Below are 25,126 nucleotides of genomic sequence, written 5' to 3' on the forward strand. Positions count from 1 at the left end.
AAAATGAGAAGTACAAACTGCAGAGGAGAGCTGATGCTCGCAAGGTTTACATGGAAAGCAGAAACAAATCCCCGTGGGTGTTAACAGAAAACAGGTAGCACCAATTTTTACAATGCCTAGCTTGTGCACACAAAGTAAAACCTCCAAAACCAAAGCGACTCCCCACTCCCTTTTCAGCTGGATTCATTTAGTCTCACCACTCCGCAGGCTGGGGCTGGATTTCAGACTGCGGCCCCCACGCTGGGGATTTGGTGTGGGTCACTTGCTGCTGCAATCTGAAACCTGGATCCTTCTCCCAAAACAGAAAAAATACTGCATTTTTTCTATTCGTATTAAAAGAAAATGAAACCCCCAGTCTTGGAGATCTTCTTTTCCCTTGATGCTTCCTTTGTCCCTCTGCGCTGACATTTTCTCAGGAGAGTCTGCCATTGGTATTGTTAACTAAGACTATCTTTGTGTGTGCGCACATGTGCTTGGTGAGCGTGTGTGCATGTGTTTGAGTGCAGGTGGCATGTTCCAACAGAGGACACACAAGTACTAGTGATTCCCATTAACGCCAAATGAGACCAAGTGAAAGTCCTTTAACTGGGCAGAAAAAGGATGCAGAAGGCGGAAAAAATGGTTAAAAGCCAGGTCTTGTCACTTCCCCAGGATCGCTTGTGGGCTCCTCCGGCCTGGGTTCATCCAGCTGCTGTACTGCAAGGAACAAGCAGACCGTCTAAGCATGGCAGCATGTGACACTGTGAAGGTAGAGTTGGGGTCCCGTGCCTGCCTTTCGCTGCAGTGGCAGTGATGTGCCCATCCTGGTCCAGCTCAAACCCCGCTCTTTCGATTCAGCAGCCAGTGCACGACCCTGTAAAAGATGCTGCAGCTTCCCCAAAGGACTCAGAGCCACCATTGCTTTTACTGCTCGGGCTACCGAGTCACAGCACCGCTGCATGTTTCCCTGGGGAGAAGATGAAAGATCTTCCGAGGCATTAATCCTGGCCAAGCTGCTGGCTCTGCTTTTCAGGCAGCCCACAGGCTTGGCTGTCCTTCTACACCATCCTTTTCCTCCACCATACATCCTGCTAAGAGGCTGCTTCTCCAGGGCTCTACTGGCTGCCCATGTTCCTTGGCCACGGGTAGGAAGAGGGAGATTTTGCTTTCCTCTTTGAATACATTAAGAAATCTCCAAGGATTGCTCTGCAGGCCCTAGGGATTGCTTGGGAAACGATACTGATATAAAAACAACAGTCTTGTTGCTCGTGTGCTTGATTCTCAGCTTCTGCTTGATGCTGCTGGGACCTGATCAACGTGTGAAGGAATGGCGGCTGGGGAGCCGATCTTCCCGTGCAACGTCACCGACAGCTCCTGGGTTGGCTCCGATTTTACTCGAGGCACATGAGTGTGTGTGCACATTCGCACATGTACATGTGGGTGCGTGTTCAGGGCTTTGTGGAGCACTAGGGATCCGGTGCTTGGCTTACAAAATGTGTGCAAGGTTTCTGGGGGATGGCGACAGCTGCTTGGGAGTGTGGGTTTTAGATGGGTTTTGGTGAGGCGGGAGAAAGGCCCTCTGGATCGTCACCCACCCCCCTGCCCTCACAAGCTTCTTCCTTCCATTACACATGCAAGGCCTGAGCCCAGAAATGTGGAGCACCTACGATGACAGCACAGATGCTCAACAGGACCAGGCCTTTCACTAGAACGTCAGCAGCAAAGGCCTGGCCCAGGAGAATGGAGATGGCTTGGCAGATCAAGGGCCAGGGCCCTTAGCTCTGAGGCTGTAATTCAGGGCCTGGTCCTGAGTGATGGGCTTGATCAGTCTCCAATCCACCACCCTCTAAGGCCTCCCAAGGGAAGGGCGAGTTGAGCGGGCAAGGCAGGACTGCCTCCTCCCCCACAAAATGACCAAACGCACACAGCAGCTTGATGGCAGGGACAGGCTGACGGGACCTGAGCAGCAGGCGATGTCGTATTTACATTCTTTGGTCTTTGGGGGCAGCAATTTTCATCCAGAGTGTTATCGTCTCAGCTCTTTGGAGACGCAGGGGGAGGGAGAGGGGAAAGGACAAGGGGGTTTGGTGCTTTGCGGTCACCGGGGGCGCTGGGCCTTCTCGGGCACCACCAGTGTCCTCCCTCATGCAGAGGGGAGCTCGGGAGTTGTAGGGGAGCCTGGTGGTGGCTGGCAGGGGCCGAGCTGGCAAAGCAGAAGCTGTTTTTCTCTGGCTTGCATTAGGTGAAAGGCTAAAGGAAAGCGGCCCCATCTCCCTCCCCCTCCCCCCGGGCCCTCCTTGAGGGGGCTAAGGGTGAGGGATCGCGAGCCACCTGCTATGCACCCAGCCAGTCTCTCTCAGGAGATAAATAGAGATGTGGAAACCCATATAAAATCCAGCAGTGAGGCCAGGCCGAGCTGTCTCCAGTGAGCAGGAACACGTCCATCTACTGCCCACGCAGGGCATGTGCTCCTCGATCTTCCTGCTCGTGCACTGTGTAGAAGAGGTGGCACTCGGGGTCGCCCCGGATGGTGGGTGCCCCCTGAATCACCTTCCCATTGTTGGGGTTCACACACCAGCACTCTCCTCGCTGACCGTTCACAGACATCTTGCACTGTGGGGAAAGGAGAGGGGCAGGGTTAGCAGGCAGGAAGGGTCGAGGACTCCAGGCCCCACGCCAGAAGGGCTCAGGCGTCATTGCAGAAGGAAAGCAGAGGCCTGGTAATGAATGGAAACAGACTCTTTTTGCTGGGCTGAGTCTATGCTGCAGTCATGTGTGAGGTGGTAGGCTTGGGCCCACTGCATGCCCATCACAGTCAAGAAGCAGGAGTGCAGGTCTCAGGCAGCCCTACAAGACCCCACAGGGACTCGAGAGAGCTCCTTTGCTCACAGTGAAGTCCATGCAGCTGCATTTCCCTGGCTGCTGCCCAAATAATCTCTACATAGCCAATGCAGAAGGAAGCCAGCATCCCCAGGCCACCTGAGGAACTTGCTATTCTCCTCTCTGTTCCTGCAACCCTTCCATCCCTGCCTTGCTCACGGAGGACCCTGGGCAGCAGGCTCTGTGAGACAGGCCCCTTCTCCCCTGAGGTAAAAGCAGCACCAGGACTGCAGGGTGCCCAGGGCCAACAAGAGAGCACAGAGGGCCCTGGAGTTTGTGTGATTGTGAGAGCTGAGCTCAAGTCAGTCTGTGCAGCTGAGCTGCAGGTCAGATCACGGGTTCGAACAACATGAACCAGAAAGCTTCCCTCGTGCAAGTGGCTTCCAGGCACCCATGCCTGAGTGCCTGATACGTGAACACAGGAGGGACTGGAAGTGCTTTTGTTGGCAAGGAGGCTTCCGCTCGCAGGGCGGCAAGCCCCAAGGAGCCGACCCCAGGGCACTTGGCTCTGGAACGGCAGATGAAGGCAGTGGGCTTGAAGGTGACCTTGGAGCGCTTGAGCAGCCCCAGCCCTGGGACAGCCATGAGCAGAGCTCGGGGCAGGGGCTGAGAGGCTCCTCTGGGAAAGCTCAGCTCTTCTTGCAAAGGGCTGGTAGCATCCACCCACTGTGTCTGCCCCCCTTCCACCCAACATTTCAAATGTGAAGGCAAAGAACTCTGTCAAATAGCTGGGGAAACCGAGGCAGGGAGAAGGGCTGGGATGTGCTTGAGGACACAGAACAGGCCTGTGACTGAACCAGGCTGAGATCTGGTGGCCCTCCAGAGCTAAGCCTTCCCTGTTGCAGGGGCCAGGAGCTGTAACCCCCTGGGAGCTGTCATTTCCCTTTCTCCCCATCATAATAAGAGCACTCACAGGCTTTTCAAAGGGACACTGAGGGAGAGAGGTGGGGGAGTCTCCATCCTTGAAGGTTTTGAAGACCCGGGCAGACAAAGCATTGCCTGGGATGATGTAGTTGGGACTGGTCCTGCTTGGAGCAGGGGGTTGGACTGTGACCCCCTGAGGTCCCTTCCAGCCTCATTTTCTGTAATTCTATGGCTGAGCTCTCTGTCCTCCCAGAGCAAAGCTGGGGCCCCACCTCCCTGCAGCCTGCTCCACTGGCTCCATCAACCACTTGCAAAGCTCTCACAGCAGGTTCAAGCCTCAGTTAAGGCTCCAGTCCTGCCAAGGGATGAGCCCCTCCTGCCAGGGGATAAGTGCTCATTTGCCCCATTCATATCACAGCAGAGCTCGTCTCAGAAAGAGATGCTTTCTCTTCCTTTGCACTACAGATCACCACACCAGGCTGCTGGCAGCTCATTCGGCAGCTGGCTCCCTTCAGACAGCTGCTGTGTGTGGGGGGAATTAGCCAGCTCTCTCAGGCGTGGTCATTCCCAAATAATTGCAGCCCTGGAGGCTCCAGCTGGGCCTTGCACCTCCTCACTGTCCTGAGGCAAGCAGGCAAGACATCTCCCAGCCCCCACACCCTTCTTTCAGGCTCACATCCCAAGGGTCCGATCTCAATCTGCAGTGGAGGGCCGGCCCTCAGAAACATCTTCTCTTGGAGTCATCCCCTTGGCACCGATTATATGAGTTGGAGGGTACTGAGGGAGTGACACTTGCACCCAGGTGCAGTTCAAAGCCCTGTGAGATCTGTATCCTGACAGTTCAGAAGAGGCCTCCCCTCCCAGCGCAGCTGAAAGGAACGGGGATGCTCTTGCTGTTTGCTGAGGGCTCTGCTCAGCTTCTGAAGTACCTGAGATAAATATAGTGCTGAGGCTAATACACGATGCAGTGTAGTGAGAGGACTCGTGAATGTAAGCCCCTTCCCTGGACAGTATCAGAACTGCTCAGCTGTGAGTCATAAACCCTGTACTGCTTGCTGGAGAGTCTCCTGGTACCCAGATACTAGGATCTTGCTGATGTGGATCTGAACAGCTCCAGGGAGCCATGACGTGCTGCTTGATGACAGCCACAAAGCTCCCAAGTGATCAGGGACTTGGGGTGTAGCACCAGGAGGCAAAGATTTGTATTGGTGGGTTTTTATCAATGCAAATGTACAATCCCCGGTTTATTTTCAAACATGCACACAAACGTACGTGCTTGTACTTGCCTGCATTTCAAATTTTTTCTCAATGTTTCCCCATGTAAGGATTGCAGAAGTCAGGGTCCATAAGAATTTCCAGGACAGTCACCCTGGAAATAGCCTATTCATGCCTTAACCTTTTATTTTAGGTCTTACTGAAAATCCCAAGTGATACCTCTGGTACTGCAAGGTTGGATCCCTCCTCGTAAGCCTGGGCCCTAAGGCACTCATGCATACTGAAGTACATGTATCCAGGGCAGAGAGACCACAGAATACAGCCAAACATGCCCCCTACAAAGCGTGGGAAGCCAGGGTGACCCATAACCCCTTGCAGGGCATAGCTGGATTCTGCAGAGGCAGAAAGAACACAGAGCCAGTGCCCCTTTTGTTCCCTTCCAGGTACTGTGGGCTCTGGGCAGCCCCCACTGCAGGGAAATGCAGTGCTCCTGATGCTTATAAGTTTTGTCATGCAGCCTGTAATCGTTCTTGCCTTGGGGGACAAGTCTGTGGTTGTAGCAACACAGCTCAGTGAACCAGACACCCTGGAGCCACAGGTTCAGAAACCGGCAGAGCCAGCTTGGAGGCTAATTCAGAGTCCGTGCTGTGGGCAGGAAAGGGCTGGGTGTGCATCAAGATGCAGGGGGGTGTTGGTTGTAGCCATGCTGGTCTAAGGACACAGGCAGGCAAGGTTCTTTAGGTAAATGTGTGGGTTTTTTTATTAGACCAACTAAATAGTTGGAAAACTTGTTCTCCGCACGCTTTCAGATGCAAACGCCCTTCTTCAGGTAATAGGGGTTCTTTAGACTCTCCCTACTGCCTGAAGAAGGGTGTTTGTACCCAAAAGCTTGCAAAGAACAGTTCTTCCAATTATTTAGTTTATCTAATAAAAGATAACACATTTACTCAAAGAACTTTGTCATCAAGATGCAAGGGCACTTTCTGGTGGTGTCTCCCCTGGCTGCGTTGGTCTGTGTTTCTATTCCCTGAGCTGCTCTGCAACAGGCTGTGGGGCTGACTTGCCACCCCCACCATAGAGCTGCAGTCCCTAAGCTGTTTGTGACAGGTTAGGATAAGAGGCACTATACAAACAAGGCAGAAGACTTCTCAGGCCAAATGCATCTTTTCCCTGCATCCCCATCACCTTCCTCGCTGCACCACAGGGCTTCTGCAGCTTCCCCATCACTAGAGCCAAAGGGTCAAATGGATCCACAGACTGAGTGGAGTTTCATCCCAGCTGGTACAGGGCCTCCAGAAGGGCAAACCCAAGCTCTGGAAGGAGACTGCAGTTCATACTACTCCCTGGCTATTAAGACCTGGCACCAGCCTTGCTTTTATGGAAGAAATTGATACTGATCTTTCTAGGAAAAATCAACAGGATTCCTGCGGAAGGGGTGGGGGGATGTCCTCCTCATAATGAGACATTGCAGCTTACAGCTGCCCCCTTTGTTTGGACTTCAGAGAGACCGGCACAGGCTAAAAAAGGCTTCCTGAGCTTTCATTTCTCTTGCTCTTTTGAAAAATGGAAGGCATAAAATATTCACCTCCCCACCGCCAAGGCAGGAGTGCAGGTGAGCCAGAAGCTCTGCACAAACACACACCTGAGTAATTATCAAACAATGCCCCTCTGATTGAGAAGCTGGAGGGATTGATTTATGCGGGAAGATCAAAAGGACTTAACCGCTGTAGGTTGTGTAAATGCCAGCTAAGAGGTGGCTAGTAACCTTCTACAAACAGGGGAAGGGCAATCACTCCAAAGACAGGGAGCAATGATCAAGTGTAGCACAAGGGCTGGAAAAAAATGGGACTGGGATGAGAAAAGAAAGGAAACAAAGGTTCAACAAAAGGGCTAAGTACAGACATTCAAAAAAATCAATCTAAGTTATGCTGTTTTCTGTAAGCGGTGTAGTTTAGATTGGTAGAGAACAGAACAAACATTCACCCTTTGGTGGCAGATGGGGCAAATCTTAAACCAGATGAGTTTGTTCTGTTATGGGTATAGACCAGTTTCCAATCACTTATACAAGTAAAGTATCATGTCTGTACCTGGCGAAGAGAAACTTTCTAGCAGCCAGACTCGGAGGTCCAAGAACAGTCTCCTGGAGGAAGCAGACCCATTGCTCAGGACTTCTCAAACGTGCCTACCCCCAGCATAGTGAATATTCCTGCCCTGGCCTCTATGGAAGAATTAGCCATGGACAGAAATGGACCTTCCATCTCCTACAAATACAAAGAAGGCCTCCACCCTTGTCATTCCAACCTCTTCAGCCTGTGGCCTGGTTTCTAAAAACATTAAAAGGCACTGCATGCTGAAGCTGCCTTCTCTTAAGCCAGGCCACTGTATGTTGAATTTGCCCATCCATATCCCACCACACAGAATGGTTTAAAAAGGATCTAAAAACCACAACACACATGACCCAGCTGATCTGGCCCAGCACACCTGTGCCCAACTTACCCACTGGCTACTCAACTTGCCTGTTTGAGATTGTAGTTGCCGTGCTTGTCGCAGTTGGGGATATGCAGGGAGTAAAGATGTTCCAGCGGGCCTCGTTCGTCTGGAAGACGCATGGTGGATATGCGCTCCAAGACCTGATCCAATTCCTGCTGGCAGGGGGTCTGGAGAAGACCAAGAAAGCAGAAAAAGGAATCAGAGAAACAGCAGCCCAAGCAAAGGACGGAATGAATCCTTGCCCCTTCCTGTGACAGCAAGGTCCAGACCAAGGGCATGGCAGGAAGAGGTACTGTCTCACCCCTCCCCACCCCACACTGTAGAAAATGACCTGGCTGATAGAGAAACTGAGTCAGGCCCTGGAAACAAGGACCTCCAGTCCCCTGATGTCTCCCCTCCCTTCCCCCACCCAAAAAAAAAAATCTCTGACAGCATCCAGGGGAAAAGGCTGAAGTCACTGACTCTGGTATGAAACCATGTGGAGCCCCTGGCAGCAAGCCCGCCCCAGGTGATGCTGTGTGGAATAGCACAGCACCGGCAGACTCTGGCGACTGCGTCCAAAAACTTTCAGCAGCTCCAGCTCTGCTTGGAGCAGAGCCAGCCAGAGCAGGCCAGAGCCAGTAGGACTGACATTGTTCATAATTCCAGTCATGCAGACGGGAAGGAGAGCCTGGGTGCCAGGGCTGCTGTGGGATGATCCCAGGGTAAATGAGAAAGGCTTTCATAGAATCGTAGAGATGTGGGGCTAGAAGGGAGCTCCAGAGGTCACATCTAGTCCAACCACTGCCTGTAGCAGGATCAGGCCTGTCCAAACCAGCCCAGACAAATGTATCATCTAAACTCTTTGTAAAACTACCATCAACCCTGACATAACACAACACCCAAACCTGCCACAGGTAAAGCAAATGAACCATGGTGTCCAATGTCCTGCTTCTATAAAATGGTGCTAATAAACGCTGAAGAGATTCCAGGTAGAGGGCCATGCTGCCTGCTACAGAGGAAGGTGAAATCACCCTGTCTGATGATGAGGTAAAACTTCTTCCTGACCCCAAATGCAGCATCTATCTGATCCTGAGCAAGTGGCCAAGACCCTCTAGCCAGGACCCTCCAGCTTTAAGACCCAGCAGGAGCACTGGCACAGCTCAATCACTATCTCCAGCCTGGGCTGCAGCCAACACCTGGTGCCTCCGAGAAAGGCTTTCTTCCCCCTTCCTTTCTGCTGGCTCAACTTTGACAAGAGCGGACTGGGAGCTAGGGTCAGAGAGGGGTGCATCTTCTTTCCTGCATCCAGTTTGGGGCAGGGAGCTGACTGGGACTGGGGACAGGAAGATCAATCATTCCCATGCCCCAGGGCTGGGGTGCAGATGGGGACTGCTGGGGACAGGTATGCCTCTCAGCAGCTCTACTGGCCCTGTCATCATCTGCCCCCAGGCACTGTCTACGGCCCCCTTCATGGGGGCATGGAGGTCATCTCAGGGGATATGGCATCCAAGGGGAGGAGGGTGCATGTCACCAACTCTGCTAGGCACAGTGCTGTCTTTATCACTCTATGAGGGAACAGGATTTGCCCATCACAAGTGGACTTGGCTGGCCTCAAAGGGAGTGTCTACACAGACATTAATGCACTTTAGTTAATACACATTAAATCCAGTACCTCCATTGTGAGGTGCTAGGAAAATGTTCGTTAGCCTGGCTTAATGCATGTTAACTAAAGTGTACGCTTAATTTGCATTAACTTATTTTAATGCGCATTAAGTAAAAAGCACAGTTTTATGTGACACTTCAATGCACATTAAAATAAGCTAATGTGCATTAAAGTGCACATGTAGACATGCCCAGAGAGACTGGCATAGTGCAGACATCATAATCAAGGGCTTCGTGCCAGCCTCTGCTGCAGCTGAACACATTGGCTTAATCGCAGGTCAAGGACAAGGGAAGGATGCCAAACACCCCCAGCATAGCTGGGTACTAGGGGAGCCTCCAGGCTTGGAAGGGGCACACGAAGGGGAGGGAGGAGAAATGGTTGCAGTGTTTTGCAGTTGGAGCTTTTCTGGGACACCCTGAAGGCTCCACTGGCCCTTGGACTAATCTGGACACCCTGGAATGGAAAGGTGGTATCCAATCTGCAGGGAAGCCCAAATGCCATAGCCCTAAGCCCCTGCATCTGTTAGAGCTATGGTGTGTGGTCAATGCTTCTAGCAAACATTTAAGTCTGCAGGGATCAACTGCTTTGACCCCCAGCCAGGCTGGGGGGCTAGAATGTGCCCCACACACCAGCCTCTGAAGTCCAGGCCCCAAACCAAGGGGATTGCTCACACTGCCTGCACCTTCCAGAGGGACCTTTCTGGGCTCCTCACTGCAGCAAGTTTTTCACTCATCTGGCCTGGAATTGACCCAGCATCCCTGGAAGTAAAAGTACAGGGGTCTTAAAAGGGTGAGCATGGGACTGAGGGAAACCTTGTCCCTGCCCCTGTGTGTGCAATGACTTCCCTTTGAGGAAGTGACTAAAAATTCATGATTCTTTTTAAATCAAAAAATCAGATTTTTTTTATTTAAATCAGATTTTTTGATTTAACCATCTTTTTTTGGTTAAGATGCTTTTTCAAAAAATCAACCTATATAAAGATAGTTTTAATTTATGTTATAGTCCAAAGATATCATCACGGAATAGGGTTTATAACTTCTAATTATATATGTGACGGGCTGGCAGTGACCTGGCCCAGGGGTTTTGAAAGGGCAAAAGATGATTGGAAGACTTGGGATTCCCTTTCCTCACCAATCTGGTCCCAGAGACTCACCCTCCTGTGTCCCGATTGGCCCCTTGGGTCACCTGGAGGGGGATAAAAGGGGCAGCATAGGCTGACTCAGGAGAAACCAGTGAGGGACCACAAGGAAGGAGCTTCATAGAGCTGAGCCAGTGGGGCAGGAGCAGTGCCTGCAGGCAGCAGTGGGACCCTCAGCAGTGCGGCATGCAGCTAGCAGGAGAGGCTCCCTCAACTCCAGCTAGGATCTGAGTAGTGACCTGAGGAGTTCCCAGCTCTGCTTCCAGCTCCTCCAATCAGAGGCCAGGCAGCTTGACATCAGGCCAGGGTTCTAGGAAGGTTAAGACCCCTAGCAGGCTGGAGCAATGCCACCAGTGGTAGCTGTGTGGCAGCATTCCTGCCTCCTGTGTGGGAGATCTGAGTTTAAGTCCCAGCTGAGTTGACTTGGGGTGAGTGAGCTAACAAGAAACAAATCTTCCTGCAGTGGAAAGGGGCCACTGTGTTTCCCCTCCAGCTACTAAGGCCCTATATTTCCTTGTCATTTGACATCTTGCATTTTGTGCCTTTTTTATATTTCACCAACCAGTATTGTTTGCTCTGCTATTTGTGTTTTATATTTTCTTAACCCTGTCTTTTGTCAATGATTGTAAGTGTCTAACCTTTGTTGAATCCTGCACCCGTGGGGCATTGTAGTGTCCCCTATACCCTCTGATATATGCCTGTTATGTTCCCAGTGTTAAAAGGTATATGGTTAAGTCCCCATTGGTGGTCTGGCTCTGCTCTATAGGGGGAGGAGAGTCCCTACACCTCCCACAGTGCTTGTGCACCTGCTTTGATCCCTTCAGTTGGAGAGGGGGTACCTCTTGGAGTACCACCTGGGTTACATATACTATTTGAGACAATATATTCATGTGACCTAGTTATAAGACTTTTTTCTAAATAAGTTACAACAGGCCATGGACTACATTAGGGCCCCGATGTTATAGAGTTCCCTGAGGCTCCTCTATAGATTAGTAAAGATTAAAGAAAACCACTCTATGCAACGGCACGCAGTGCTCAGTCTAGAAGAGCCCATTAAGCATCTCTGTGATGCTGAGTTTCAGGTCTCAGACTGTGGATTTGTGCCTCCAGAGAGAACATCTTTGTTAACAGCTGTATATGGAAATGAGAGACAGCAGACCTGATTACCTACCCATAAGCCCTATTGTCTCTCTGCAAGTTTGTCTACACAGAGTCAACTCCTTACCTCTCTCTAAAAATGCAAAGTTTCAAGAAATTAAATGAACAGAGGCTTGTCAGGGGAGCAGTAGATCTGGGCAAGGAGGAGGAGTCTAGAGAAAAATGGAAGGAGGAAGGGGCAGTAGAAACAAAAGAAAAGCATTTTGAGCAGACTATTCCAGAAGTCCTGAAGAATAAGTTTCTGAATATAGCCCCTCCATTGATTTAACTTATGATGGCAGCAGGCTTGCCAGGCCATAAAAGAGACCATGTTTGAGAATATTTTAATAAAGGTTATATTAAACAACAAGAATGCGCTTTTTGTAGAAAACAACGCTTAAATCAAGGCTTCCTGCCCAGTGATTTGAATCATGATTTAAATCAAATCTACCCTGTCTCTTTGCTCCTGCTCCCCCTCAAATCCCCCGAGTTTCCACACTTACCCTTAAGGGCGAGGGCCGTAGTTTCTTCGACTCTTCGTGATTGTGATGGCCTTTGTTGACCTTGCCCATCTGCCTCTGCTGTTCGTTCACTTTCTCTCGTATTACAGCGAGCTCCTTCCCAGTCTTCACAGGCTTTCTCCCCCCGCCTCCACTCATCGCTCCCGTGGTTCCATCCACATGGTTCTCTACAATGACCCCGTCTGAGTTGTCTTCACCATTGTCTGTGTATAACAAGAGAGAGGGAAGAAAAGGATAAATCTCAGCTGGTAATACCATCCTTTGTGCCTTCCCTTCCTGGATGGCCAGTCACCATGCTGCAAAGCCTTAAATCCAAAACCAAAACTCACATTAGCCCTTTAATCTGGAAGGTAAGAATGGATAAGAACATAGCAACAGACATTTACTGGGTCAGACCCTAGGTCCATCTTGCCCAGCCTCACAGGGGCAGAGAGCAGATGCTGAAAGGGTGTGACCAGGGTTTTTTCCACTGTTCCTCTCTCACTTGCAACCTCCAACATTTAAGGTCTATGGATGACTGAAGCCACGCCCCTATTTCTCATGCTCAATAGCTACTAATACACCTCTCTTCCAAGAATCTGTCCAATCTCTTTTTTTTTGCATCTGGCTAAACTGTCAGCTTCTACCACGTCTGGTGGCAATGAGTTCCACACTTTAATTACACACAGTGTGAAAAAGAACTTCCTTTGGTTAGTTTTAAACTTACTAGTTAGTAGGTAGTCAGCAATGACCATCCTAAAAGAAAGTTTAGAGCCCACGGAGAAATCGTTTCTGAAGATGCTTTTTACGGTTTTATGGGACCTTTCAGACTGCTTCCGAGGAACAAAATTTACCCATCAGAAGTGCAGTTGGGTTTACAGTGCCAGTTACATTTGGCACCAAAACTAGAAATAATGTTAATTAGTAATGATTCTTTGGGTATTCAGAAGACTTCTACACATACCCGACATTGCATACAGAAAAGTGAATCTGTAAAAGATCAAATCAGACAAGAAGTCGGCAAATACAAACCCTCACTCAAAAGTGTAAGAAGAAAATGCAGTGGATTGCACATACACCAAGGCCTGGCACCCTTACCAACACCAACCTGCAGGGTGCTGTGGATGGATGAAGAAGAAGACAAAGACCTAGGATGAGCTGGACCACCAATATCAAACACTGGATGGGATTAAAAACTGATTGATCACACAAGGACTGCAAAAAAACGGGAAGAATGAAGGAAAGCTTTTGCTATGTTACAGGTGCCCCAACAGTTGGTATGGCCTAAAGACAGACCTGACTGGCCTTGACTTGGGGTCTATCTATCATCATCCAGAGTATCAGGAATTGAATAAGAATGTGTTCAATACACTTTAAGAGCCCTCTCAACATTATTGACTTCACTGCCTCCATAATTTTCATGGTAAAACCTGCTGTGTCAGTGATACTTCTTGGCGAGTCTGGCCTTATTTTACTTTAGATCCCACGTGATGCATTAACTCATGCTTGACTTTTATCCAATATTCTTCTATGTTCTATATTTGCCTACTTCTCTTGGGTCTAACACAACAGCACATGCTTTGGGCCCAAACCTGTTACTGCTTTCAGCTTCCAGGCCCTAAACTGGCTCTCTCAAGTCAGAGACACACACAACAAGAAAGCTCAGGGTAACAGCTGGGCTTTTTTCTCCTGCTCTGCACACTGTTAGCATCCTAGAATCATAGAAAATGAAGGTTAGAAGGGAGCTCAGGGGGTCACATCTAGTCCAACCCCTGCTCAAAGCAGGACCAGCCCCAACTAGATCATCCCAGCCAAGGCTTTGTTTACCTGGGTCTTAAATACCTCCAAGGGTACAGTCTTAAATACCTCCAAGGGTATAGTTTCTTCCACCTTTCTGGGTAACCTGTTCCAGTGCTTCATCACCCTCCTGATGAGAGAGTTTTTTGTAATATCCAACCTAAATTTCCTGCGCTACAACTTGAGACCACTGCTCCTTGTCCTGTCCCAAGTGTCCTAGGACAATCTACCTAATTTTGTGATCAGTCTCCAGACAGCAGCCTCTCAACACTTGGTAGCAACTTTGAGTTAACAGAGAATCCTCGTTAGTCGTTGGAAGTAGAGATTGAACCAAACTGTTCTGATTGCAACTGATTTGAGAGGAGAGGGTGTGCATACACATACCCATTCACTGCAAGAATCTGCTATTTAGTATTTCTTCCCCATAATTTATGAGCTCTTGATCAGCCTATGAGCTACGAATATGACAGACGCTGGGCCTTGTCTGTCCCTCAGAAGTGACATGCGTAAAGTTTCTTTCAAACACGCAAAGGACATGTCAACATGGCCTGAAGTGATCCAGGATCCGTGTTTACAGTTTGACGTCACGCAGGTTCAGCAATCCGGCCCTTTGCATGTCAGCAGTTTATGAGGAGTGGAATAACCTTAGGACAGTGAGTGGCCAAGTGTGGACACAAGAGCTGTGCCATAGCTTACATAACAGTCCATCTGGAATGGGGTTGGCTGCTCCAAGTTTGCAGAAAAGTCAAAGATTCAAAAGTTTTACTGCAAGCTGGAACCTGCCATGTGATGTCATGTCAGGATAAAAGTCTCCTGTCATCACACAAAGAGGAAAATTCTTCAGATTTACATAGCACTTCTCTTCCACAAACCTCCACCCTTCAGACACTATGATTCCCATATTTCAGATGTGGAAACTGAGGGCAGAGGCTTTTCACAGCCACACAGTGACCAAGCCACAACTGGACCGCTGAACTCCCAGCCCCTTAGCCCCCTGTGCTTTGGTCATTACCAAAATGGCAATTAAAACCAGCAAAAATTCTTTGGCAAACTCCAGGACTCCACACAGTTGTTACATCTGGACCAGAAGCCAGAACGTTATGGAGCTGATATCCAAATGTTACAACCTACATTCTGGGCTGCGATATGAGTATTCTGCTTTCCCAGTCAGTCTGGGCAAGGATCATTTCATACAAGGAACATTTTTTTTTTACATACCACTGTCCTTTACAATGAGAAACACACAGTGAGAAAGACGATTGAATTAAATTGCCTTTAACAACAGATATAATAGATGAAAATAAAATTCACTCTAAGATGTTGGTAAGTTTTGCCAAACTTCAATTATCAGGGAAAAATTCCAAGATTTTTAAGGTTTTAAAGCACCATCCGGTTTTCTCCATTTTAGCGATATCTTTAAATGTTAGTCCACTATGGATGAAGAACGAGTGGTGTTGCTGCCAGTAACAATCACAGGGCAGGATCTGGAGCAACAGAAACATTAAAATGGCATTGCTTGTGTTGAGTTTCTCATGAGCACTGTGCTGCTTCATTCAGAAAACCAGTGGCATGCACACTAAATGGAAAACAAGTCAATCAGCACCAAGCCCAGCCAGTCCCTTCCTGATCAAAACTTGTTGCTTCCTGTTTCCCATTGCTAGATATACAAATTTGCCCAAATGAGCACTGTTCTAGTAAAAAGAGGCCAGCTAGTAACCTTCTTGTCAGCTGATTCATTCACAAACCCTCTCCTGATAATATTTCACACCGGTTTTCCCCCCAAAACGAACGCACGCAAAACCAAGGAAGAATGCGGGATGTGAGCAGACAACACAAGTGCGCACGCAGAGATAGGAGAGAATCACTCTTGGAAACGAGGTAGTGGTAAGAGTTTAAATGCAGCAGAGGCCTCCAGCAGGTAGAGACTGAACCTTCTTCTCTGACATGGACCTATCTATTGTGTTTGCTTTCCACACCTCTGGACTGGGCTCCAAGAACAAGCTCCACCTGGAATTGGTCCCAACAGTTATGTGCAAACTTCAGCTATTTTTCTCTTAAGCAAAGCAGATGAGCATATTACAGCAGGGCTGCAAGCTCTGCACTCATTTGCACTTCTCTTTTGCAGCTGAAAGACTAAAAGATAAAGCATTCATCAGCTGGAGATCTGGGGCTGGTCCATTGCCCAGGTTAGGAGAAGTGACAGAGGAGCTAGACATTGCTCCCAGTCCCTAGATCAGTGGTCCTCAGATTGTGCCTGACAGGTCTCCACAGTGCACAGGGCACTTCTGCACAGCGGCTTGGGCACATGGTGTTGGTTCCCCTTGAAACCAGTTACCGTAATGGATTCAAGACAATCACCTTGCTGGGATCGTTTGACCCCAGTACTCTTTCCTGCCATGGCAGGGGGTCGGACTTGATGATCTGCTCAGGTCCCTTCCGACCTGACCAACTATGAAACTGTAAGACAGCTAAAAAGGCTTTCCTCCTTTACCATGACCAGACAAATCAGCTGAAGGGCCAAGAAAAGCTGGACTGCGCTTGGAAAGCATGGGGACGTCTTTAACTCTTGTGAGACATGTGGAATAGGATTATATTTCAAAGAGAGTTGGGAGGCTGTGAGGGAGAGGTTCAAACCTGGGAGAGCGCTGAGTGGATTGAGAGCCAAATAATTACTGCCAAATACTTGTAATACGGCCTGAAAGAAATAAATCTGTTGGAAAGCCATCACGGCTCCATCCATGAAACTCTCATGCCATCACTGACCCTAATGGGATGGGATGGGATGGGATGGGATGGGCAGGTATGAGCTGGCCTTTGATATCCATCCCTAACTCATTTGTCATGCCGGCCCATGGCTTTCTGCCAACCAATTTCAATTCAAGCTAAATATATCCCCTGACAAAGGGGTGCCAAGCTTCAAAATTCAATTAGGTTTTATGGTTCTTCCATGCTCTTGTGGCATGTGGAAAACCACTCCCGTCCTGCTTTGGATCACAAGGTAGAAAGTGTCTGTGCCGGGCGGGTCATTTGTGGCAGGAAGCAAAGCAGATAGCCCATGGAACACCTCGCCACGTGCCAAGAACATGTGTTCTCGCAGCCTCTTCTCAGGAAAATTCCCATCGACTTCAGTGGGCCTCGGGTTTGGCTGCAGTTGAAGTGCACTCGGACGCACGCCGGCAAATGACTGCAACGCATTGCGCAGTCTGGCCAAAATTTCTGAAAGTAGCTAATGCTTTGCAGTGCTTTGGTCTTTGGGAGCCCCCTCAGGGTCCAAGGCCGGGCACCTCCCAACTGAGGTGTTCCAAATTAGCGGCCACTCACACAGCGGTGCCCGACCAGAATAATATCTGAGCAGACAATATTAGTAGCAGTTCCTAAGGCTGTGAGAGATGCAGGCTCAGCTTTTGGTAAGATGAGGTGAGCAGGAGCTCACCTGCACTGTGACAGTCACCTATTATCTGTCCCTGGTGTTCATGTGGCAGCTACATGCTGACTTATACCCCAAGGCAGCCGTGAGGCTGAAGGACCCCAGCACCCAGGGACACTGTTTTAGAGGTGCTTTGTACTTGCACAAGCCTCTGTTTGTGTGATATCCAGGCAATATTTCCACCCCCCACACAGCTAGAAAGCCATGGCTGAGCCAGACGTAGCAAAACTGAGCCAAGTTTTCTGTCTTGCATTGTTTCTCAGCCCTTTCACGCAGCTCTGTGCAGGCCAAAGTCTTGTCCCTGCCATTCTGAAAATGGACAAGGTCTTTGAACCTGATCTTATGTGTAGAGTTCAAATGAAAGCTGCAGAAAGGGGCTACAGGATGATTACAGGGAAAAGGCCAGGGAATGCACAGACAAACAGCACGCCCACCTCTACAGCTGTCCCCAGTGACCTCTTCCAAACCAGCCTGTTGAGTACTTGAGTAAGAGGCCAGGGCAAAGGTTCCTACCCAGCAGCTCTGATGCAGGATTTGTTGACAGGGGATTCAGAGAGCAGAGAAAGAGCCTGGCACCTGCAAGTCTATCCCGGGTCCAATTTCCTTGGAACAGGATCCACAAAGAACAAAGTCCCCATAGCCCTAAGCACCCCCTCCCCACCCCCTAATATTAATCATCCTGTTCACGCTCCTTGTTCCAAGGTTACATTTAGAGTCTGCAGTGAGTACATGTCACCTTTCCTAACTGACCTGCTTTTCTCTGCAGGTGATTCCATACATAGGATCACAGGAATCACAGGATCCTAGAGAAGTAAGGTTGGAAGGGACTTTACAAGGTCATCCTTGACTAAACCCTGCTGCTCTAGTGTCTGGCTAACCTACTCTTGAAACTTTGTAGGCATGGAGAGGACACAGGACTCCAGGGGAGGCCTCACCAGTGCTGAAAAGAGCAGAAGAATCACTTGCATTGATTTCCAAGTGATATTCCTATTGATGCAGTATCCTATTGTCTTTTTTTTTTTTTGGGCAGCAAGTGCCCACTGTTAGCTCATACTGAGCTTATGGCCCACTGTAGCCCTAGGACTTTCACTGCAGTACTGCAGCCCAGCCCATCTTTCCCCAGTCTGTATTTGTGAATGCAATTATTTCATCCCAAGTGCAGGACTCTGCATAAGCAAGCAGGCTTTCTTGCATTCCCTGGCTGTGAAGTGAATGGGTTGAAGCTCAGGCTCCAGTACCATCTCCTTCTCTTCACTACCAAGTTAAAGGGTTGTCTTTACTGGGCTCATGAGAAATACTGTTGCCAAAGGAGTAGAAAGCATTGGTGGGGGTGGGAGAAGGGCCAGGGTGAGCAGGAATAAGGGGGGGAAAGGTGGGCTGGAAGGAGAGGAGGAAAATGAAGGAGGAGACAATACCTCATATTTGAAATCCTGCTCTCTTGAAGTCAGTGGCAAAGCTTCCAGTGGCTTCAATGGGATCTGGATTTCTCTCTGTGTCCTACTCACTGGCCAGTCCATCTGAACTCCCCTCGCTGGGTTTATAACAGAGATGTATGACGTACCAGCATTTCTCCCCATGCATGCCCGCTGCCTTGCACCTCTTAAGCTAACTTGCCTCATCGGCTGCAGGATAAATAATAAACCCCCTCTCATTACTGGCAAAGTTGGGAGACGCAGAGAAGCTCCCTCCTCTCCATATGGGTTTCTGTTGATTTATCCAGTCCCCTGGCTTTTCCCCCCAGGGGCTCCTGCTCTGTTTTTTTGGTTTCTCCAGCTAAGGTGACCACATAGTGCAGGAAGGATGTGAGTTTAGGTCTGCTTGCACCTTGGGATAGTTAACACCAGTGCCCTGGACACAATCCAGTGTATACAACTGCATCTTCCTAACCCCAAATTTCTTGCCATTTCAATGGAAAATTTCTCACTTCCTGCCCTGCTGTGTTCTGCAAGGTGATAGTGCCACTTTCCCCCTACAGTAATTCCCTCTCTCAACCTCTGCTAGCCGCCGTTTTTAATGCAGTCTTCTGGGGCTCTTCTTTCCCACAATCTATCCCATATCGCTCTGGAATCTGTTCTCAGAGTCTCTTATTTCCCCTTTGTAATCTTGCATGGACTAGCTGCAAAATCCTGTCGTTTCAGCCACAATCTTTATGCCAAAGACCTACAACTCTTTGGTAGCAACCATCAGAACAAGATCTACCCTACATCTGTTTTAGTAGCCATGTGAGCTACTAAACAGGCAGACGCAGTCTCATGTTTCTTCCCCACTACTCAGGAAGGTCCAAGCCTGTGTCCCCATTTTTCTTTCTTCACAGCCAACCTCCTGCCACATCTCATTGCATTTTTTTCTGCTGTCTCTTCTCCCTGCCCGTTACAAATCTCCAACCCACACCCTATGACCCCAGTTGACTTCCTGCCCTTTGGGCAGGGGGCTGGACTCGATGATCTCCCGAGGTCCCTTCCAGCCCTAATGTCTATGAAATCTATGAAACCCTGAGCATCATCAGCCTCAATTACTGCACCTGTCTGTCCATGTCCTCTTCCAGAATCTTATCTTGCTCTGGTCAGGCTTGAACACTGCTCTCACTGCCCCCCACATCTCTGCTGTTTTGTCTATGCTCCACGTGCTCACCCCAAACTGGCCTTCAAAATGCCCTCAGCTATCTTCACCTACTCGAGCCTTCCACGGGCTCCTTAGAGCTCCTTCCTGTCTGCTTTGTTTGAGCCGCTCCTTCAAGGCACGCTTCTGGGACAATCCACAGGGAAAATAATCTGTATTGCTGTAAGAGCTCAATCCACTCTTCGGTGTCTTGGACCTGCACTGTTTGTCTAGGTCTATCTGTGAGTTCCCTGGGTTGGTCCTGTATTGCATTCTCTTTTGAGTGGTTCATGTGTTGATGAAACTAAATGATAAAATCACACACACACACATGCTCACGCATGCAACCTGCTACAGCCATAAACTCCCATGTAATCTCTGAAAATTGGCGGACTGCCCCTTGGTTTGGGACCTTAAGATCCTTCAGCACTAGAGGTGCTGTGTAACCCCCTCCTCCTTTATTGTCACTGCCCAATCTTTTCCACTTATCTGTGTGAGGAGGGAGGGAATAGCTAAGCAGCACGATGGTATGATCTGGCTGGCAATTGCTTAGCAAGCCCCTCTTCTTGTCCTGAACTTCTGCCACAAGGATGAGGCGATGGGCAGTCAGTGCCATTTTGGGTTGCTGCGCTCTCCTCCAGGGATAGCTCCTATGGTTTTACGCAACACGGCTGTTCTTTCAGATGCCTTTTATGGCTGCTGGTGTGAGTTGGCCACTTGCAACCTGTTTTTTAACCTGGGCAGAATAGGTGCTAAGACACATGTTTAGAGCTCCTTTTACAGTGGCACTACTCACACACTGTCAGGTACTGACTTCTTCACAAGGAAGGGAGAGCAGAGATGGTTTTGGAAGAGATCCAGTAGTTGGAGTGAGAAAACCAGGAACTCTGTTGTCCTCTTCCCCTGATCTTTGCTCCAAAGGTCCAGCAGCAGCAGCAATCCCTCGCAGTCGAGGATGACTGTCTTCCATGTTTGCTTTACCTGTGGGTCCAAAGATGGCTGATGAGGCTGATCTGAGATCAACAGACTCGGTCGCAGCTCGGGCATGTATTTCTGTGCAAGGTGGGTGACTCTGGGCTCTTGACTGGGTCCACGACACGCTGTTTCTTCCACTCCCACTTTTATGTGTCCTGTTGTCATCACAAGGTTTCAAAGTACTGAGATCCTTGCAGCGAACCCTTTCTCCATTTGGGGCGGTCCTTGGCGATAGTCACCCACCAGTTAATGCTGAAGCTGCATTTTTTCAAGTTGCCTTGAGGACATCCTTGAAGTGCTTTCTGTGCCCTCCTATTGAACATATGCCTTAACTGGGCTGGGAGAATAAAACTTCCTTCAGGAGTCAAGTCAGACACCCAGATATGGCTGGCCCAGCAAAGTTGATGTTGGGTGATCATTGCTTTAGTGCTCATGGCATTTGCTTGCAAGAGGACGTTAATGTTGGTGCATCTATCTTCTTACTGGAGTCAAAGGATCTTCTGTCCACTTGTGTGCTAGTTGCTGTTTGAACTAGCCACCCCTCAGTACTTCAGAGAGTGTCTAATGAACCCCTCCCCTGCCATTCATGCCATCCTTGTGGTACCTATAGCAATTGCTTAAATTGAAAAATAACACCAGAGGAAGGATTCAGTACATTGCTGCCTGCCGGTAAGAAAGATATGACTGAAGGATACAGAGCAGAGGGCCTGTATCAGCCCTGGGTGGCTCCCTCAGGGACCAGTAGACTGTAAACCAAAGCATGCTGTACCAACCTCTTTCTTTCCAAGAGGAAACCTGAATCCCCAGGTTGCAGTGCCCCAAGTAATTTATTCTTAGAGGATAACAAGTGAACCTATTTCTGATCCCTAGAGCACTTAGCAAATAACTTCCTCTAGCCAAATTCCACCTGAGGTAGCTGTTTTTCCCTCTCTGTTATCCTGTTTCCACTTAGAAGTCACCTGAGTGCATTTCAACCTCTCACATAACTGCTGAGCTAAAATATTAACCTGAGAGTGAACCTTTGTCAAAGGCTTTCTGTAAATCTAAACCCATGGCTGCATGGACTAGTGGACTGACCTGATGACTGGGGAGCAAGAACTCGCATGCTTTATTGCCAGCTCTGCCATGAGGCCAGTTGTGCTCTCTGCCTCATTTGAACCCTGTGAAATGGGGCCAATACTGCTTATTGCTTTGACCATGCACTGTAAGGGGGAGTGCTCTGTCAATGCAAAATGCTACATAAAGAACGAAAATCCCTGCTGTTAGCTATCTCAGGACAAGATCCAGAGAGGCACCTAGGAAATGGGACACCAGGTTATAGGTGTATCTGACCTTGTGGGGATTCACACCCACCTTTTGCTCCTCCCATTGCCCGAATCCTCAGGTTATAGAGCAGTCTTGAGTGTATGTGGCAGGGTGCTCCAGACTCGCTGTGTTTCCTTGCAGTGTAAAATGCAGACAGTTCTGGAAGCAGAGGCCAGAACCCCGGTGAGCAATGTGCTCAAGTTGCAGCAAGGGAAGTTGAGGATGGATATTAAGTAAAACTCTCTCATAAGAAAGGTAGTAAAGCACTGGAACAGGCTACCCAGAGAGGCTGTAAACTCTCCATGCTTGGCAGTTGTTAAGACCCAAACAGACAAAGCCTTGGCTGGGATGATGTAGTTGGGGCCAGTCCTGCTGTGAGCAAGGTGTTGGACTAGATGTGACCTCCTGAGGTCCCTCCCAACCTCATTTTCTATGATTCAAAGTAGGGCTGAAAGGGACCTCTCTACACTGAGGTGCTCTTGTGGTCCCAAGTGCAGGTGCCAAGTGACTTTAGGTGCTTCCAGGGTTAGACAGCCTCTGTGAAGGGGGTTCCTGGCTTGCTTTTTCAGACAAGTACCATTTTAGATGGCCAGCATGCCACTCTAGATCCTGCTCTAAGCCTCCAGCTCAGCAATGCACCTCAGCATATATTGAACTTTTATTCACTTCACTGACTAGGGAACAACTTAAGTGTGACTGAATCAGAGCCTGAGTCCCCAGCGTGCTCCCTGGCATGGACACCATCAAAGAATTCCACCTCATTGTGGAAGCATGTCTTGTGCTTCCTATTTTGATTAGCCTTCACCGCACTGCAATCACCCAAGCCCAAAAGAAACCGAGGTCTTCTAAGACACTTCCTTGCTTAAATGAATTGGACTGCAACTTCACCACCTGGCCCTTAACCCAGAACATAAAACCCTCAAATAGACTGACCATATTTTCAGTCCTCAGGGGGTTTGCTTGAACTATAAAAGCAATTCATTTTATAAGGGTAAGCTCCAATCCCTGCTTCCCCGGTTGTTCATATGCATGTGTGTGGCCCCTGATATTTCAGAAGCACAAAGGAACCATGTGATATTTCCAATATTATCTCTATTTTTTAACCCTCTGTCCCTGTGAGTTGCCAAAAGCCAGCCAGACCTTTCATAAAGTCCACAAAATAACCTCACTCCTTTCTCTTCAACTCTACTGCCTTGTTCAAATGCATTTTGCCTATGTTAGAAAATGTACGTGTGTCCCTGGGACTGAGGACACGTAAGCTTATCTCCACCTCGTCTACACAATGTATGTGCGTGGCATGGACAGGCTGTCTTTAAAGCAAGTTCCAGGGAAGGCCCCAAGGTATTTTCATTATAAAGATGGCCTTTGCCAGGCAACAGGCTTTTGCATCTCTCTCACAGTACTGAAGAAGGGAGGAAAGCAAACTGTTCATTGGAAGGGTGATGCCTTTCAGATTTGATATCTTGCAACCTGTCAGGACTTGAAAACTCAACCTGTCCAGGCCAAAATGTTTTGGGTAACAGTCAGCTTGCAGGAACACAAGAAACCCTGATAATGGAGTAGTAATGAGGTGCTATGTTTCCAGTCCCAGGCATGCTTGTACATAAGAAACGTTGCTTTACAGTTGTGTTGAAGTTTTACACCCTACTGTCTGAATCTATGGGTAACAAAGTACTGTATGTTTTGCTGCTGTTTTGAGCTGGGGACGCTCAACCCCTGGCTTGTAGGCCAGATCCAGTCCATGAAGCCATGTCATCTGGCCAGGAGGGCTCTCACAGGACTGAAAATGTGGTGGTGTGGGAATGATGGCAGTATTAATGACCACTGCTGCCAAATTTCCAGATCGGTCTGGAGCCCACAAGCTAGATAAGGTGGCCCTACATGCTAGAGCTGGGGTGCGTGGCAGGGCTGACACCTGGCCAGATGTGGGCATGCAGGGCTGGACTAAGGGAGTGAGTGGCCCAGACTGAGGCAACACAAGCCCTGATCCAGGCATGTGGGGCCAAAAAGAGGTGGCACAGGGCCCAACCCCATGTAAGATCAGGCATACAAATTGGCGCTGCACCACTCATCCAACCTGTGGAGTCAAGAGGTTGAGCACCACTGATTTAGAGTATTGCCCTGTACGACTTAGCACAGCTTTGCTACAAGCAGATCTCTGTTAATAAGATGATCCATCCCAAACCACAATCCCAAAGTGGTACATTTTCCATCAATCCCTTGATGCCTCCAAATCAAGACCAGATGACTTCTGGACTATGCGTGTGAGTCAGACCCAAGTAAAAAGGTACAGTACTGGGAACACTAGGTGAAGCTACATGGACTGGGCCAGACAGGAGCTCAGACAAGAGAACATAATGGTCACTTCTGACCATTAAATCTGTGAGTCTCCAAATCCATCCTGTGCTGACTCCTGAGCTTTTCAAAGAGGTTTTCTGCAACTTTGCCTAGAGGTCCAGCTGTGTGTTTAGATACTTGGGCACGACTGCCATGGAAGCTCAGGGCTGCTGTACACAGGTCTCAGGACAAAACTGGACCATTGGAAATTATGACAAACTCCTTTCATATACATTCGGGGCTGCCAAAAGTCTGACCTTCCACTCTGAGATCTGCCATAAGGTATAAATGACTGCAAATAGAGAGGAAAAATATTACAAGTCAAGTTAGGAAAACATAAAAGGTCAGAGTGGGGCTCCACCCTGCCTGCTCGAGCACTCTTCCACTCATCCTCGATGTGGCTCCATTCTCCCTTTTCAGCCACATTGGCTCCTATTGTTGTTATGACTGTTGCATGCAAATGGAATGAACTTCAGCCATTTGTATTATTAGCTTTAAATAACAACATACTTTTCCACCGCCGATTTTCCAGACAGTGGTGCGGTCCAGGGTTCCCCACCACCTCTCTGCGCGTTTCCTCAAAGTCTGCCCTTTAAACATTCCTAGGATCATTCCTTTTCTACCTTCTCCTCAAAAACCTCTTCAGGCTCCATGTTCAATTGCCAACCGTGTCATTTCCAGGGCAGCATTCACTTGCTAGACCTAATACACCCTCAAGCCCCTTAGCTGAGCAATAGTTTCTTTCTCGCTAGAAAGATGTGCTTCTTTTATCCATCCTACTTTACCCTAACAAAATGAATTGACCACTCAAACTAAAATTCCAGATTGATGGCGATAAC

General features: G+C 48.9%; 1 protein-coding gene across 1 annotated transcript; it reads right to left on the reverse strand.

Annotated features, from left to right (window-relative positions):
• Positions 1-17,618, reverse strand: IGFBP2 (insulin like growth factor binding protein 2; the record flags this gene model as incomplete). Its single annotated transcript, XM_019553559.1, has 4 exons — positions 1-2,592; positions 7,455-7,595; positions 11,852-12,072; positions 17,507-17,618. Coding segments are annotated over 4 exons (642 nt in total), but the record flags the coding sequence as incomplete, so codon positions are not given.
• Positions 17,619-25,126: the final 7,508 nt, after the last annotated feature.

Source organism: Crocodylus porosus, unplaced genomic scaffold (genome assembly GCF_001723895.1).
Source record: "Crocodylus porosus isolate Cpor-Errol unplaced genomic scaffold, CroPor_comp1, whole genome shotgun sequence".
Lineage (NCBI taxonomy): Eukaryota > Metazoa > Chordata > Crocodylia > Crocodylidae > Crocodylus > Crocodylus porosus.